General features: G+C 39.7%; 1 protein-coding gene across 1 annotated transcript in view; it reads right to left on the minus strand.

Moving 5' to 3' along the window:
- Positions 1–272: 272 nt before the first annotated feature.
- The window catches only part of LOC100558474 (arf-GAP with SH3 domain, ANK repeat and PH domain-containing protein 2), a 48,437-nt gene continuing 35,496 nt past the window's right edge, over positions 273–13,213 (minus strand). The window contains exons 22-28 of the mRNA XM_008109945.3: positions 11,274–11,496; positions 10,034–10,195; positions 8,062–8,125; positions 7,152–7,198; positions 4,430–4,557; positions 3,223–3,345; positions 273–2,313 (exon numbers count right to left, since the gene is read on the minus strand). Of these exons, the coding sequence (XP_008108152.2) occupies positions 2,239–2,313; positions 3,223–3,345; positions 4,430–4,557; positions 7,152–7,198; positions 8,062–8,125; positions 10,034–10,195; positions 11,274–11,496 (822 nt within the window). The 3' untranslated portion in view covers positions 273–2,238. The remainder of the gene's footprint in view (positions 2,314–3,222; positions 3,346–4,429; positions 4,558–7,151; positions 7,199–8,061; positions 8,126–10,033; positions 10,196–11,273; positions 11,497–13,213) is intronic.

The following is a 13,213-nucleotide window of genomic DNA, read 5'->3' on the forward strand; positions in this document are numbered from 1 at the left end:
CTGGAAAAGATATTTGCTTAGACTATAACTCCCTGAATTTGGTCATTCCGGCTGGAGGATTCTGCAAAATGTAGGTCAGACATTGAACTTTTTCAAACTCTGGTTTTATGTCTATTAGTGTGTGAGTCACACTACATGAGTAGGGAAACATATAAATGTAGCAAACAAATAAACATGTCAACAAATGACTGTATCTATCTATCTATCTTAGTACCAAGAATCTTCTGAATGACAGAAATACAATTCCATGACTTTAAGTCCACTAAAAACTGTGGGTTGGTAAAGTAGCATTTTATTCTAGCACACATTTAGATCAAAACAGGTAGAAGTATCTAAAATAAACCGAAAACACAATACTTGCACAAAGTCTGTGCCCCCTGATTTCCTATTATGCATCAAAAACAGTTTTCCAGCTTCACCAATACAAATCCACCTAATCTTAGATTACACCTGCCACAGGAAAAGTGTGTTTTTGTTAAAGCTCATTGGTAATTAGAGCTTTGAATCATCGAAGAGTAAAAGAGAATGAAAAACAAGACACATATTTATCTAGATAGAAAAAGACCAGACATATTTTCAGGTACATGGGGAAAAAAATTAAAAAAGAAAAACAGTAGTCTTTGAACATGCTGCTATAAGAATGGCATTGATTTAGGAGACCATTTTAATTAATAGAAGGCCCAAGAAACTTTTTTGGATGAAATAGAACAAGAAATGTGATATAAAAACAAATAGCATATAGTTATATAATTTTAGATTACAGAACATTTATCTATGGAAAAGACAGAAACATTTAAGGATTTGGCCAGTCACAGGTGATTATGAGCAACCCATTCAATGCAAAGATGACAACTGCACATAGGGTATTCCTCGTAACTCTGGGTAAATGTAAAATACTATTGGACAAAGCTTTGTTGAGGTCTTACTTCTGTTCAAGGATTATACATAACAAAATCACAGAAAGTAAAAGGGCTTTACTAGTATAGCTAGAAACTAGTATAAAAATTGCCCTGTAGTGTCTAGGACAAAACTAAGTAGTCATACAATCCAGGTGAAAAAATGTAGAACACATTTAATGGTTGTATGTATATCAGCTGTCTATATCAGCTATACCAAAACAAATGATTATTACAGAATTACATATGCTGTAAAAAAAGAAAAAGATTCTATGGGATTTCTCCTCTCTTTATATTTGAACTCCATGTTTCACCCCAGCTTCCGGCTGCAGACACAAAAGGTGAATCCTCTTTTAGAAAATAAGTAACTTCCTAATTAGAACTAGGATAGTGTATAAAGTAGACAGAGGTGTAGAGATAAGGGGGCGGGATTTTGCTTTAGGGATTGTAAGGGTGCTATAAATCAGATTGCTTAAGAATACAGGAAAAGGAACTGATGAGGTGCTATATATTCCTATGTATATTGTATGTTCTCACTTGTTTCTGCCACTAGGAACTACAGGATCAACAAGTACTATCTTATCATGTACCTTGTTTCATTCCTTCTCTTCCTCTGGCCTAGAATAGGATGGATGGATGTTGGTGATCTATGTTTACAGAGGGCAGGTCAAAATCACAGCCATCTAGTTCCTTTTGTTCTCATGGTTCTAAGTGAAAATGTTGCACTGCTTGTATACAGGGCACCTTAACCCATCTTCCTGTGCAGTGAAAGGAGTAACGTCATGACAAAAGGGCCCCGGCTTCCCATACAGGATTAAATTACTCCAGGTCATAAGTGTCCAGTTATATGTGTGTGACTGTGAAGCAACGCCATGCTACCTTGAGTGTGCATAAAAACAGCCACATAAAATAATCCAGTGGAGGGGGTATTTCGACATGGATCATTGATCAACAGCTCGATCAAACCTGGATTAGAAACACCCCAATTATGTGTTAGGTTCTGTTGATGTATATGTAATATTTATATGCTCATCATGGCAAGAGAAGCTGTAGGTGAAGAACATCAGTGAATTCATCAAGACAGTATCCAATACATGTTAGGTACAATCCTCTTCTATTCAAATCAGTGGACATTTGGCCAGTGATTTGAATGGGCAGTAGACTGCACCTTGCAACAACATTTCAGCATCAATGAACCCAGTTCCTGGCCCAGTACATCATCCTACAGGCTGTAAATTGAAGAACCCTGCGAGTGAAGGATTAATTGGAGAAGTCTCATGCCTGCTCTCTTCAACAGGAAGACCTCTTAAATTCTATGCATGCTTTTTGTCTTCTCCGCCTTCTATTCATGCAGTATGTAAACAAATGATGCTGGGAAGACACCTTTCCTGTGAGGCTGCCCTTCAATCCGGCCACACTGCAAAACAAACAAACAAACAAAAAAACAAACCAATAATGACAATGGAACATAAGGCTATTCAAATAGAGAGAAAAATAAAGGAAGTAGTCCTTTATATATAAGTAGTATATAAGTATATATAAAGTAGTCCTTTATATATAATAAAGGAAGTAGTCCTTTATTATAATGACAAGTTCTGCAGAAGTGCACAATGATTGTATTTCCGATCCTCTTATTCTCTAAATGTATGGGTCCAACCACATTTTCCAGCAGCTGCAGTGGTCCCACTGCCATGGCAAAATCAACTTATTATGTTCACCCTATTTTTAATTAATGCACTTATTTGCTGGCCAGTGTTCTGAATAGTGTCAATTAGTTAGGCTTAGTTGCTATTATTTTCTTATAGTGCCAGCAAAATAGTACTAGACACTCAGTGTTTTGATTGCTGGCTATTATGGCCCAAGGCTGCTGCCATGGAAATTACTCTGACAAAAAAATGAGTCCACTGTCAGAAGGGGGTTCCCAGTACAGAGCTCTTTTGTTTTTTTGTGTGTGTGTGTCAGGAGCAACCATAGTCGCTTCTGGTGTGAGGGAATTGGCTGTCTGCAAGGATGTTGCCCTGGGGACGCCCGGATGTTTTTGATGTTTTTACCATCCTTGTGGGAGGCTTCTCTCATGTCCCCACATGGAGCTGGAGCTGATAGAGGGAGCTCATCCGCGCTCTCCCCGGGTGGGATTCGAACCTGGCAGCCTTCAGGTCAGCAACCCAACCTTCAAGTTACAAGGCTTTAATCCTCTACGCCACCGGAGGCTCCAGCTCTTTGGTGGGGGCTGTACAAAACCAGAGCTGGCCTTGTGCTATAGGATAAGGTTCAGCGTAGAGGTAAGAAACTCTTCACCCAGTAGGAAGCTCTGATGGCCACTTACCCACCAATTGGAATCCTCCTCTCCATCTACTACAATGATCTCTCCAGCCTGGAAGGTTAACTCATCTTCATGATCAGCTTGACAGTCAAAAAGGGATCTGACCCGACGAAGATAGGATTTAGTCTGAAATATAAGCAGCACAAATTGGTGCCAAGCTTGCAGACAAAGATAATGGAAGTACTTGTTCCTTACACACGTACAAGCCTACACAAGAAGAAAATGTTCAGAAATGAAAGGGTGTTTAATGAATGGCATGATTATATATACAATAGAGTCTCATTTACCCAACCTTCGCTCATCTATCGTTCTGTATTATCCAATGCAATCTGGCTCCCACTTGGATCCACAGCTGTTTCTCTAGGCAGCAACACGCAACAGGCCAACACTCAACAACAACACAAGTGCAGCCACGATTCCGAACAAGTGGCAGACTTGTTGTAAAACATGATGTTTTGGTGCTTAATTTGTAAAATCATAACATAATTTGAGGTTTAATAGGCTTTTCCTTAATTCCTTCTTATTATCCAACATATTCACTTATCCAACGTTTTGCTGGCCCATTTATGTTGGATAAGCAAGACTCTACTGTATCTTAATGAAAGGAATGGAAGAGTACTTGAATTTTTGTGGTTTTGGCTACACCTAAGTAGCCAGTCAAAGTAGCATATTTAAGGCAACTGGTATACATACATTTAATGTATAAAATCTCAGCCATATAGGGAAGCAGACCTCACATTGTGAGATGAGAGGATTCATATTTCTTTGATTCTAAGGCACACTTTTTCCCATTTAAGGGACTTCAAAAAGTTGTAATTAGTACACAGTGAACCTCACATTCTTCAGAAACTGCTCCATGTTTTAAATATTTTAATTTTCATCTTGAGGAGAGAGGCAACTTGTGTTCAAGTATAGCCACTCTTATGACCTTGTCATAAGGCCGCCGAGAACGTTGCACGTCGTTGCAGGGCATGGGGAACCAGTTTCAGTTGCCAACTCACCCACCTATTCATATAATATTAAAATATATATTTAAATAACATATAAACTAGTGCATCCTAAAGACTGTACCTGTTTTCTGTCTTGTAAGAAAATAAAGAAAAATAAGGAAAAGTGCCAAAGACCTGCAACCTCTCAGTTTAAGAAACAGAAGTGGGAAATCACACTTGTTTCATAAGCACTTAGTTGAGAAATATACAAAAGAACTCACTGAGTGCCCCCTTTTTGGCAATGGTGGTGGGACATCATCTAATGACTCAGGTGAGTGGGGAGAAGACCAGTGATTCTCTCTTGTACATTGATTTGGCTCAAAAGATGGCTCCTGTTCTTTCAAAGCAGCTGCAATACAAATACATATGGGGTTACATTATGGATGTTTTCAGAGGGCAAGAAACAAGGGACAGGCACTGCTCTACAAATCTGAGACAATTATAGCCTACCCTGTACAATGGAACACCACTTTTATTTTTTTAATAATTTTAATCCAAGAGAAAGCCAAAATAAAACATAAATGAGCTTTTCAGATGTATAAAACTACCAAAACTACATAACTATATACTGTCCACTACAACTAAACTACAACTAAGTGACCATTTTTTAAAAAACAGAACAAAGAAAACATACACACAAACACACAAAAGAACTACAAACTTCTCATTCTCTGTTGTGATCCATTATTAGTCCACTCCCTTAAAATGACAATGTAATTACACTTCTACTGTAGGAAACACTCTTCTAATTCATTCATCTCCCAGTTCATGAATTCCCACATCATTGCTGAGAAAAAGTGATGAACAGTATCAATCTTTCAAAGATTTCTCCTTAATCAGCACCAGACGTCACCTTCAGAAGGAATAGCTGTGTTTGAAAATATTCACCGCCTGCTTCTCCCTGTCTTAAGCATCACGGGTTCACCTTCAAAAAGCTCTCTCTTTCCCCATGAGAGTTACATCACTGCCGGTGTTTTGAGAAACAGGAAAGTCAGATAAAAAAGCCAGTTTGATTCACAAATATAGAGTTCAAAGAATAGAAAAAAGCAACCAAAAACTGAAGCAACTGCCCATGAACAATGTTATAGCTGACAGCACGGTGAATTCAGGGACGGTGGGGTTGAGCTGCTGGGAGGCTTTGATTAGCAGGGGTGAGGACATTATCTGCATCCATTGCTGCTTCACGTTTCCTGTTCCCTTTTGGCTTAATTGCGTTGCTTATACATGGCTGGATGGAGATACACAAGTAAATGGATTTTCCCAGCAAAATATATACTGCGTGAACTATCCTTGTTGTAATGCCAAGTGTTTCAGGGTGTTTTGGTATTAAATGAGTCACTAAGACCCATTCACTTCTCAAGAGGCTTTGGTGGAGGTGATAAATAATTCTTCATGTAATGCACAGTTAAATCATAGCATTCACTAAATGATGATGGCTACCCACTTACTAGACTTTAAAAGAAAAACAAATACATGGAAGATATCATTTATGTGTTGTCGAAGGCTTTCATGGCCGGGATCACAGGGATGTTGTATGTCTTTCGGGCTGTGTGGCCATGTTCCAGAAGTATTCTCTCCTGACGTTTCCCCCACATCTATGGCAGGCATCCTCACAACCTCTGAGGATGCCTGCCATAGATGTGGGCGAAACGTCAGGAGAGAATACTTCTGGAACATGGCCACACAGCCCGAAAGACATACAACATCCCTGATATCATTTATGTTTTTTTATTGTTTCAGAAGGGCACACTGCAAGTCACTTCTGGTGTGAAAGAATTAGCCATCTACAGAGATGGGGACACCTGGATGTGTTATCATCCTGCTGGGAGGCTTTTCTCATGTCCCCACAGGCTAGAGCTGACAGATGGGAGCTCATCCCATCTTGCAGATTTGAACCAGCAACCTTCAGGTCAGCAACCTGATCTTCAGTTCAGCAGTTCAGCCAGGGTTTAACCCATTGCGCCACCACAGCTCCTATCATTTATATTGAAGGCTCTAGAATCAGAGATTGTTAACTAGTTGCTGACAGTGGCAGGAAAGCTCTACCACTCTTTAAGGCAAGAAACACTGCCCATAATCACTTACCTCACTTTCAAGCTACTCTCTCCTTGCCTCCTAAGCTCTTCTCTCCTTTATGTCTCACTTACTCTCTTCTTTTGACTACTCAAGTCTTCCTTTCCCTGCACCCCACTTCTCTCTTCTTTTCTAACTTTACTCTCCTTGTCAGCTGTTCTTGTCACTGTTGCCCATCTTCTGTGGAAAACAATGTCAGCCACACAAAGCAACTAGTGCTGTTCTCCATAAAGCCATCAAAACCTGAAATGTGCGCAGACCAGGTGCTCTTGGAGAACATATGCAGTTTCCAATGCTTGGCTTTGTAGACTCCTCATAGAGATTCTGAGTTTAGATAGCTCTATCACTCACTTTGCCAAATGGAAAGCGCAGCCATGGTTGCTTGAGAACAAATAGAAGATAATGAATTATTGGACTTCCTACATGCATCTTCTTGACCACTCAAGATGCTGGGAAAGATAGGCCTTTAGTTTGACTGATTGTTGATCTAGTTGATACAGGGCTAGATGAGCACCCCTACAATTAAATTGTGAAACAGGATAATGCTTGGCCTCAACACACATACACATACTCACAGGCACACACATACACTATAAACCTTTTAAACTACTATGAAATGAGCCGTGTTACATTTCTTGTCACTGGTAATATCATGGGTACATGACAATCATATAAATAAAATTCAAACAGCACTCATGTACACGATAAAAGAATTGAAGGGGACATTTTTCCAGCAAGAAAATGGGGCAGTTCTGACAGCTATCAAAAAAAGTAGCTTCCCTACAATACGAGTGCTTCCTTCATGCACTCATAGCATTACGTAGAATCCCAGCTACAACTGAATAGTAACTTTAGTGGAAACAATCTTACCTGGCTGCCAGGAATCCTCTGCCTCTTGGGTTTCAGAAGATCCAGAGCTGAAGGAAACAACATTGGGGGAGAGTTCATTCAACTTAAAAGATCATATCTTCCCTCTTAGAGGTTCCTGAATAAAATTTACCAAGAAGATACTTAAACCAGCTGACTAGTTATCAGAAGGGAGTTGTAATGTGTTCTTCCAAATTAACCTGTTATAAGCGCACTACAGAGTGCCCATTGTATCTGTGGGTGCAGCCTCTGTGGATTCAATCAAACATGGATTCAAATCACAGTACTTGACACAATACAGTACACAAAGCGGTGTGTTGTGTGATTTCCAGGCTGTATGGCCGTGTTCTAGCAGCATTTTCTCCTGATGTTTTAACTGCATCTATGGCTGACATCTTCACAGGATCCTCTGAAGACGACAGCCACAGATGCAGGCAAAATGTCAGGAGAAAATGCTGCTATAACATGGCCATACAGCCCAGAAACCACACAGCACCCTAGTGATTTCAGCCATGAAAGTCTTTGACAATACAATACACAATGCCTTACACAATAGAAGTAGCATACTACATACAGAACTATATTTGCTCTCTCCAGCAGAAGTGCTGCAGGTCAAAGCAGGAGACTGATCTGCTCCTTGAAGAGCGCAAAGAATTCATGCCTGTTGGTTGGGGCTTATCTTCAGTAGCTGCATTTTTCCTATCTGTAGTGTACTGGTTTCTGGGACTAAACCCTTGTAGATCCCAAACACTAATTTTCACAAGAATGAATTTAAGCCTCATAAATGAGCATATCTATTCTCTGCATTTGAGTAAGATTTATAAACAGAGAGCCCATTCTGTTTCAAAACAAAGAGCAGAATAGCAACACCTGGCACAAAGCAATATCACAGACAAATGTTTTATATTCTTACTTCAAGCTCCTAGGAGAGGCTCCTTCTGGAGAGCAACGTCTTGGGAGGGAGAAAGACTTAGAGTCTAATGGAAGGCAAAGACAAAGCTATTAAGTTTTGTTTATAAGCAGGAATCCAATCAGATTATTCTGTCTAAAAGTTCATGAAGAAACAATCATTTTGGTGAGTTGGAGACATTTTAAAGCCATGATGAATTCCATTTTTGATTGTCACTTTTTGGTTGCTATTCATATCCTAAGAGTTATACACACAAAATTTGGGAAATCCTTCAGTATGAGGGGTAAGCCAGGAAATGCTTAAATCATGGCCAATTACAAACCAAATTACACAGACTGCTAAACTAATCAACCTAAGGGTTAAGAGACAAGGGTACTATGGGCCACTCCAACTAACTAATCCTTGCTCTTCAAGTACTAAATTTTGTTATACATCTAACAGAATCCAGATTATTTGCTGCCTCTCAATAATTATAGAGTGTGCACATCTTCCTTCTCCATTCTGAGTCACTTAGCAATACCACTGGGATCCTGTGACTATGTATCACATAAAAAAGAATCAGTTATGCACTGCTTCAGTATATGAAATAACAAAACTCTATAAGCCAACATTGAAGGCAAATGCACACACGTGGGTGAAACACATGGCATTTTAAAAAAGAAAATAGTCTCTGTGCAAAGAGTTCAGTGTGGTGAACTGAACTTAGAAATGATTCGATAAATTGGGATTTGTGACTCACCACATTCTGGCTTGGCTTATGTGCAAAATTAAATTAATTTAAATGTCTCTTAAATTCCTTCCCACACAAACAATATGTGGGAAACAACATGTGTGTGCAGTATTAGTGATTTTTGCTCAAATGTAGCACATAGATCCCATGTCTTCTTTGCCAAACTATTGTGAATAATAAAATCATATGAGTTAGAAGAGACCACACAGGCCACACAACCCAACCCAACGCCATGCAGGAAAACACAATAAAAATACCCCCGACAGATGGACATCGAGTCTCTGCCTAAAAATCTCCAGAGAAAGAGACTCCACTACGTTCAGAGACACTGTTGAACAGCTCTTGCCACCTGGAGGTTCTTACTAATATTCAGGTGGAATCTCTTTTCCTGTTGTTTAACTTTATTACTCCATGACCTAGTCTTTGGGGTAGCAGAAAAAAAGCTTGTTACATCTTCAATATAGCATCATTTCAAAGACACTGAATTTTCTAGGCCAACTGCAGGATTTTACCCCAGAAAACTGATACGTCCATAATTCATTCCAATTGTGCTTGTAATGTGACATATGGTTGGGTAGGTAAAATAGAAATTTATAGATATGAGAGCTCTTTATCTGAATGGCAAAGCAAATATTTCAACAGGAACAAAATTTGGACTCAAGAGCAAGCTGTCCTTTGCCTTCAGCATGGCTAATGTGGCAAGAAGATATGAATTGTTTAACAACTTTTAGAGCACTGCTTCTTATAAACTGTGGGTTCCCGGTCCCAAATGCAGTCCCCTTAGCTCAATGTTGGGTTTACGGAAAATTTGGAAACACTAAAAGGTTTCTGAACATCACCCATTTACACAAATCTCTTAGCAACAACATGCAGTGTTTACAGTGGACTCTGCAGAAATTCTTCAGTCATACTCCACAAAAAAAGGAAAAGCAGCCTGTTTAGCAAGGCTTGATTTATTATCAAGTAAATGTTTGATTTTATATCTATTTTATATGCCGATATACCCGATATGTAAAATATTCCCAGGCAGAAAAGGGTTGCAAGTGGGAAAAGTTTAAGAAGCCTTGATCTAGAGGGCCAAAAGTTGCCTACCCAGATAGTAAACACAGAAATGGTGTGAGTGTTGAAAAACCATATAATGCAGCAGACTGCAACCGTATAAAGCAACTTTATGTGACACTTCATGTTAAGGATCATTCAATGCAATGCGGTCTGGGCATAAACTGAGGAATTGAGTTCTCTTACCCTCAGTGGGGCTGCTGAGATTCAATGGTGTGCAGGGGGAAGGCTCCGAGGAAGTCCGCTTATGCCGAATCGTTAGAGGTGGAGGCAGGATCTTTATAGCTGTTGTGCCTTCAGGGAAGGCAGATCGTTTGGATGGGGGCGGTGGAGGAGGGAAACTGGGAGCTGAAAAATAGATTTAATAATACCATATTTGTTAAACTGATAGAGTTTATAAACAGAGCCTACAAACAGAATGAGGTCTTGTCATTACCAGGGTTCTTATTTGCAATTGTAATTAAATCAATCTGAATTAAATTAAAGGGAATGTATGGAAATGAGTAACTATATAAAAAGAAGGACTCAAACTCTTTAAAGCTTCTAAGTTAGAGGAAATAAGGAAGCAGTAGTAGTCACCGTGAACAAAAATAATAAGCATTTAAGTTTTCTTTTCAGCAAATGGAATGCAAGAAGATTGAGGAACAATTTCTTTCTCAAAGGGAAGGAAGGAAGTCCAGACCAGACACTGAAGTAGTGTCTTTATTTTTATTATTTAACTAGCTTGGGGACACGGTGGTGCCCGAGTTCTTAGAAGAAGGCATTGTTTGTTTTGTGATATTAGATAATATCACTTAGGTTTGGTCCAGATCCGTCATTGGCTGGGCTCAGTGCTGGATAAGGGTGAACTGCAAATCTCAGATTCCCAGGGCAATCACACACCCAAACCCTGCCAGTATTCACAGTTGGCCATGTTGGGTCTTTGTGCCAAGTTTGATCCAGATCAGTCATCGGCTGGGTTCAGGGTTCTTTGGATAAAGGTGAAATACAACTCCCAGATCTGAGGTCAATCACCCCCAAAGCAGGCCCGTATGCACAGTTGGCCATGTTGGGTCTGTGTGCCAAGGTTGGTCCAGATCTGATGTTAGCTAGGTTCCGTGCTTTTTGAATGCAGATGAACTACAACTCCCAAAATCAAGGTACTTTCCTATTGAAGTATATTAAGTTGGTCATGGGGCTTTTCTGTGCATTACTGAAGAAGTCAGCCAGCAGATTTCATTGGGATAGTCCCTACTAAATCAGAACAATTGGAGAGGAGAGTATGCACTTGGCATACACTGCAAACACTTCATTATTAAAAGAGACTGCAACTGACAGCACTCGGAGAACAAGCAGTACTTGGAGAACAAGCACAAATTCAGCAGGGAAGAATTCGCATGATGTGATTGTGAAGTGATGGAATGGTACATAGAAAGGATCCTCTAACCTCTGGGTATGTTGCGTGGTGGCAGCGGTGGGCCTGTGGAGGGAGAAACTGGAGAGGACTTGGAGACATGTGGTATGGCATATATGTCATGGTATTTGTCCTGAGAAGCTGGACTGGCTCCTTTCAAAAAGTTTGCTGGATTTTTCCACGACTGAGATGCTGCTCCAAGCAAATTGTAGCAGCTTTGAGGACGATAACAGTGATCCTTTTTCACAGGACTGAGCTGAAATGAAGACAATACCAACAGAAAGTTGGGACATTGGTTAATAAGCTTAATAGAGAAACTACCTAGAGAAAAAAATGGCATGGCTGGATCAGATCAATGCACCAACTAATTCTGTATTCTGTTCAGAGCCAGAAAGTATCTCATTATAATGGTACCTGCTGTAAAGAAGTATGATGACAGGGATGGAATCTTTTTGGATCCCACCGCTGCCACCCAATTGCGAAGGATTCAACTTCTACCTCTATGTATCCCACTTTCCAATGTTGTCGCTGCCACCACCTTTGAAAGATGCTTAGCTCAAATAATAAGCAACATTTGAAGAAACAGTAACTTGTTTATTTATGGCACAAAGCTTAATAGTCGCAAGAATGTTATATCTTGAGGTGAGCGATGTTACTTCTATACAGTAAGTGTTGCAAGATTTCTCAATAGTTTCACTGAGCTTAGTATGGTATCAGCTTTATATGACTTGTTTCTTTCAGTTAGGAATACTGTCCCTCTTGAACTTAGTTGATCTATACCCGATCAAACTTGGACTGGGGAGTTTAACTGGTCAACCCTAGTCTTCCTTGACTTAGGGATGTAGCCTCAGCTCTTTAGTTATCCCTACTAAGAGCTCAGCAACTTTAATTTTAGCCCTTCTCCGCTAAAACTCTCTAGCTGCTCAACTTCCTCCCACAATCTCTTCTCTCGATCTCACTCCTTTTCCACTGAACAGAACCAACTGCTCTGGTCAACCGACAAACTCCAACTGCCCAATTCCAACTGCTAAATTTGAATTCTAAGGCTTCCACCAGCAAGGTGAAGCCACGCCCCTTTTCCTGGCCATGCCTTAGAGGCTCCCAACTTCTGTATAAGAATAGCTGAAATATATAACCTTAAACAGTCAACCTAAACATAGCAATCATGAATAAAACACAATGATCATGACATCTTTACACTGCTATTATTATGTATTTGAGGATTGTAATATGGAGGCATAGAGTGTGATTCGAGTGGGCTAGAACACCTAGAAACCACAATTATAATCCCTGCTCTGGTATGGAAACCCACTGATCACACTCTCTCAGCCTCAGAGGAAGGCAATGGCAAACCACTTCTGAATAAATCTTGACAAGAAAATGCTGTTATTGGATCACCTTAAACTTGCCATAAGTCAAAAATGATTCAAAGGTATACAAATAATACTTGTATAATACAAAAGGAGTTTAATTAGGATATGACTTACATTGGAAAACACTATAATATACAGCCAATAGCATATTGCTAGTAGTAAAACGGATACCTAGCTACACTCCTATATATGTCATGTTTTACCTCCCTGTGAGTGCAAACAATTTTTGCCATTTGAACTCACTTTGCACCAATGGAAGTAAGCTGCGGACAAAGGAGAAATTGAGAAAAAAAGAGAAAAACTGAAATATTTTAAAACTAGTTGGAAAAGGTGACAACAGATGATTGATTTGTACATTTCCTGCCAAATCAGGATAGCTGGGGAGTACGCAATCCTATCTGTGTGTACTGAGAAGTAAACATCATTGAATTCAATTGGATTAACTGAATGGTGCTCTCCTATCTCTTTGCTATCTCTTTAGCAAAAAAAGAGAAGTTTAAATTTTCTTCCATCTGCTGAATGGCATCAGGAAACCTGTTGAGATTCCCAACTCCTTGCTCATGCATCAGGTGTAGACATGGAAAGTAAATGCAGTGAAGG

Source organism: Anolis carolinensis, chromosome 4 (assembly GCF_035594765.1).
Source record: "Anolis carolinensis isolate JA03-04 chromosome 4, rAnoCar3.1.pri, whole genome shotgun sequence".
Lineage (NCBI taxonomy): Eukaryota > Metazoa > Chordata > Lepidosauria > Squamata > Dactyloidae > Anolis > Anolis carolinensis.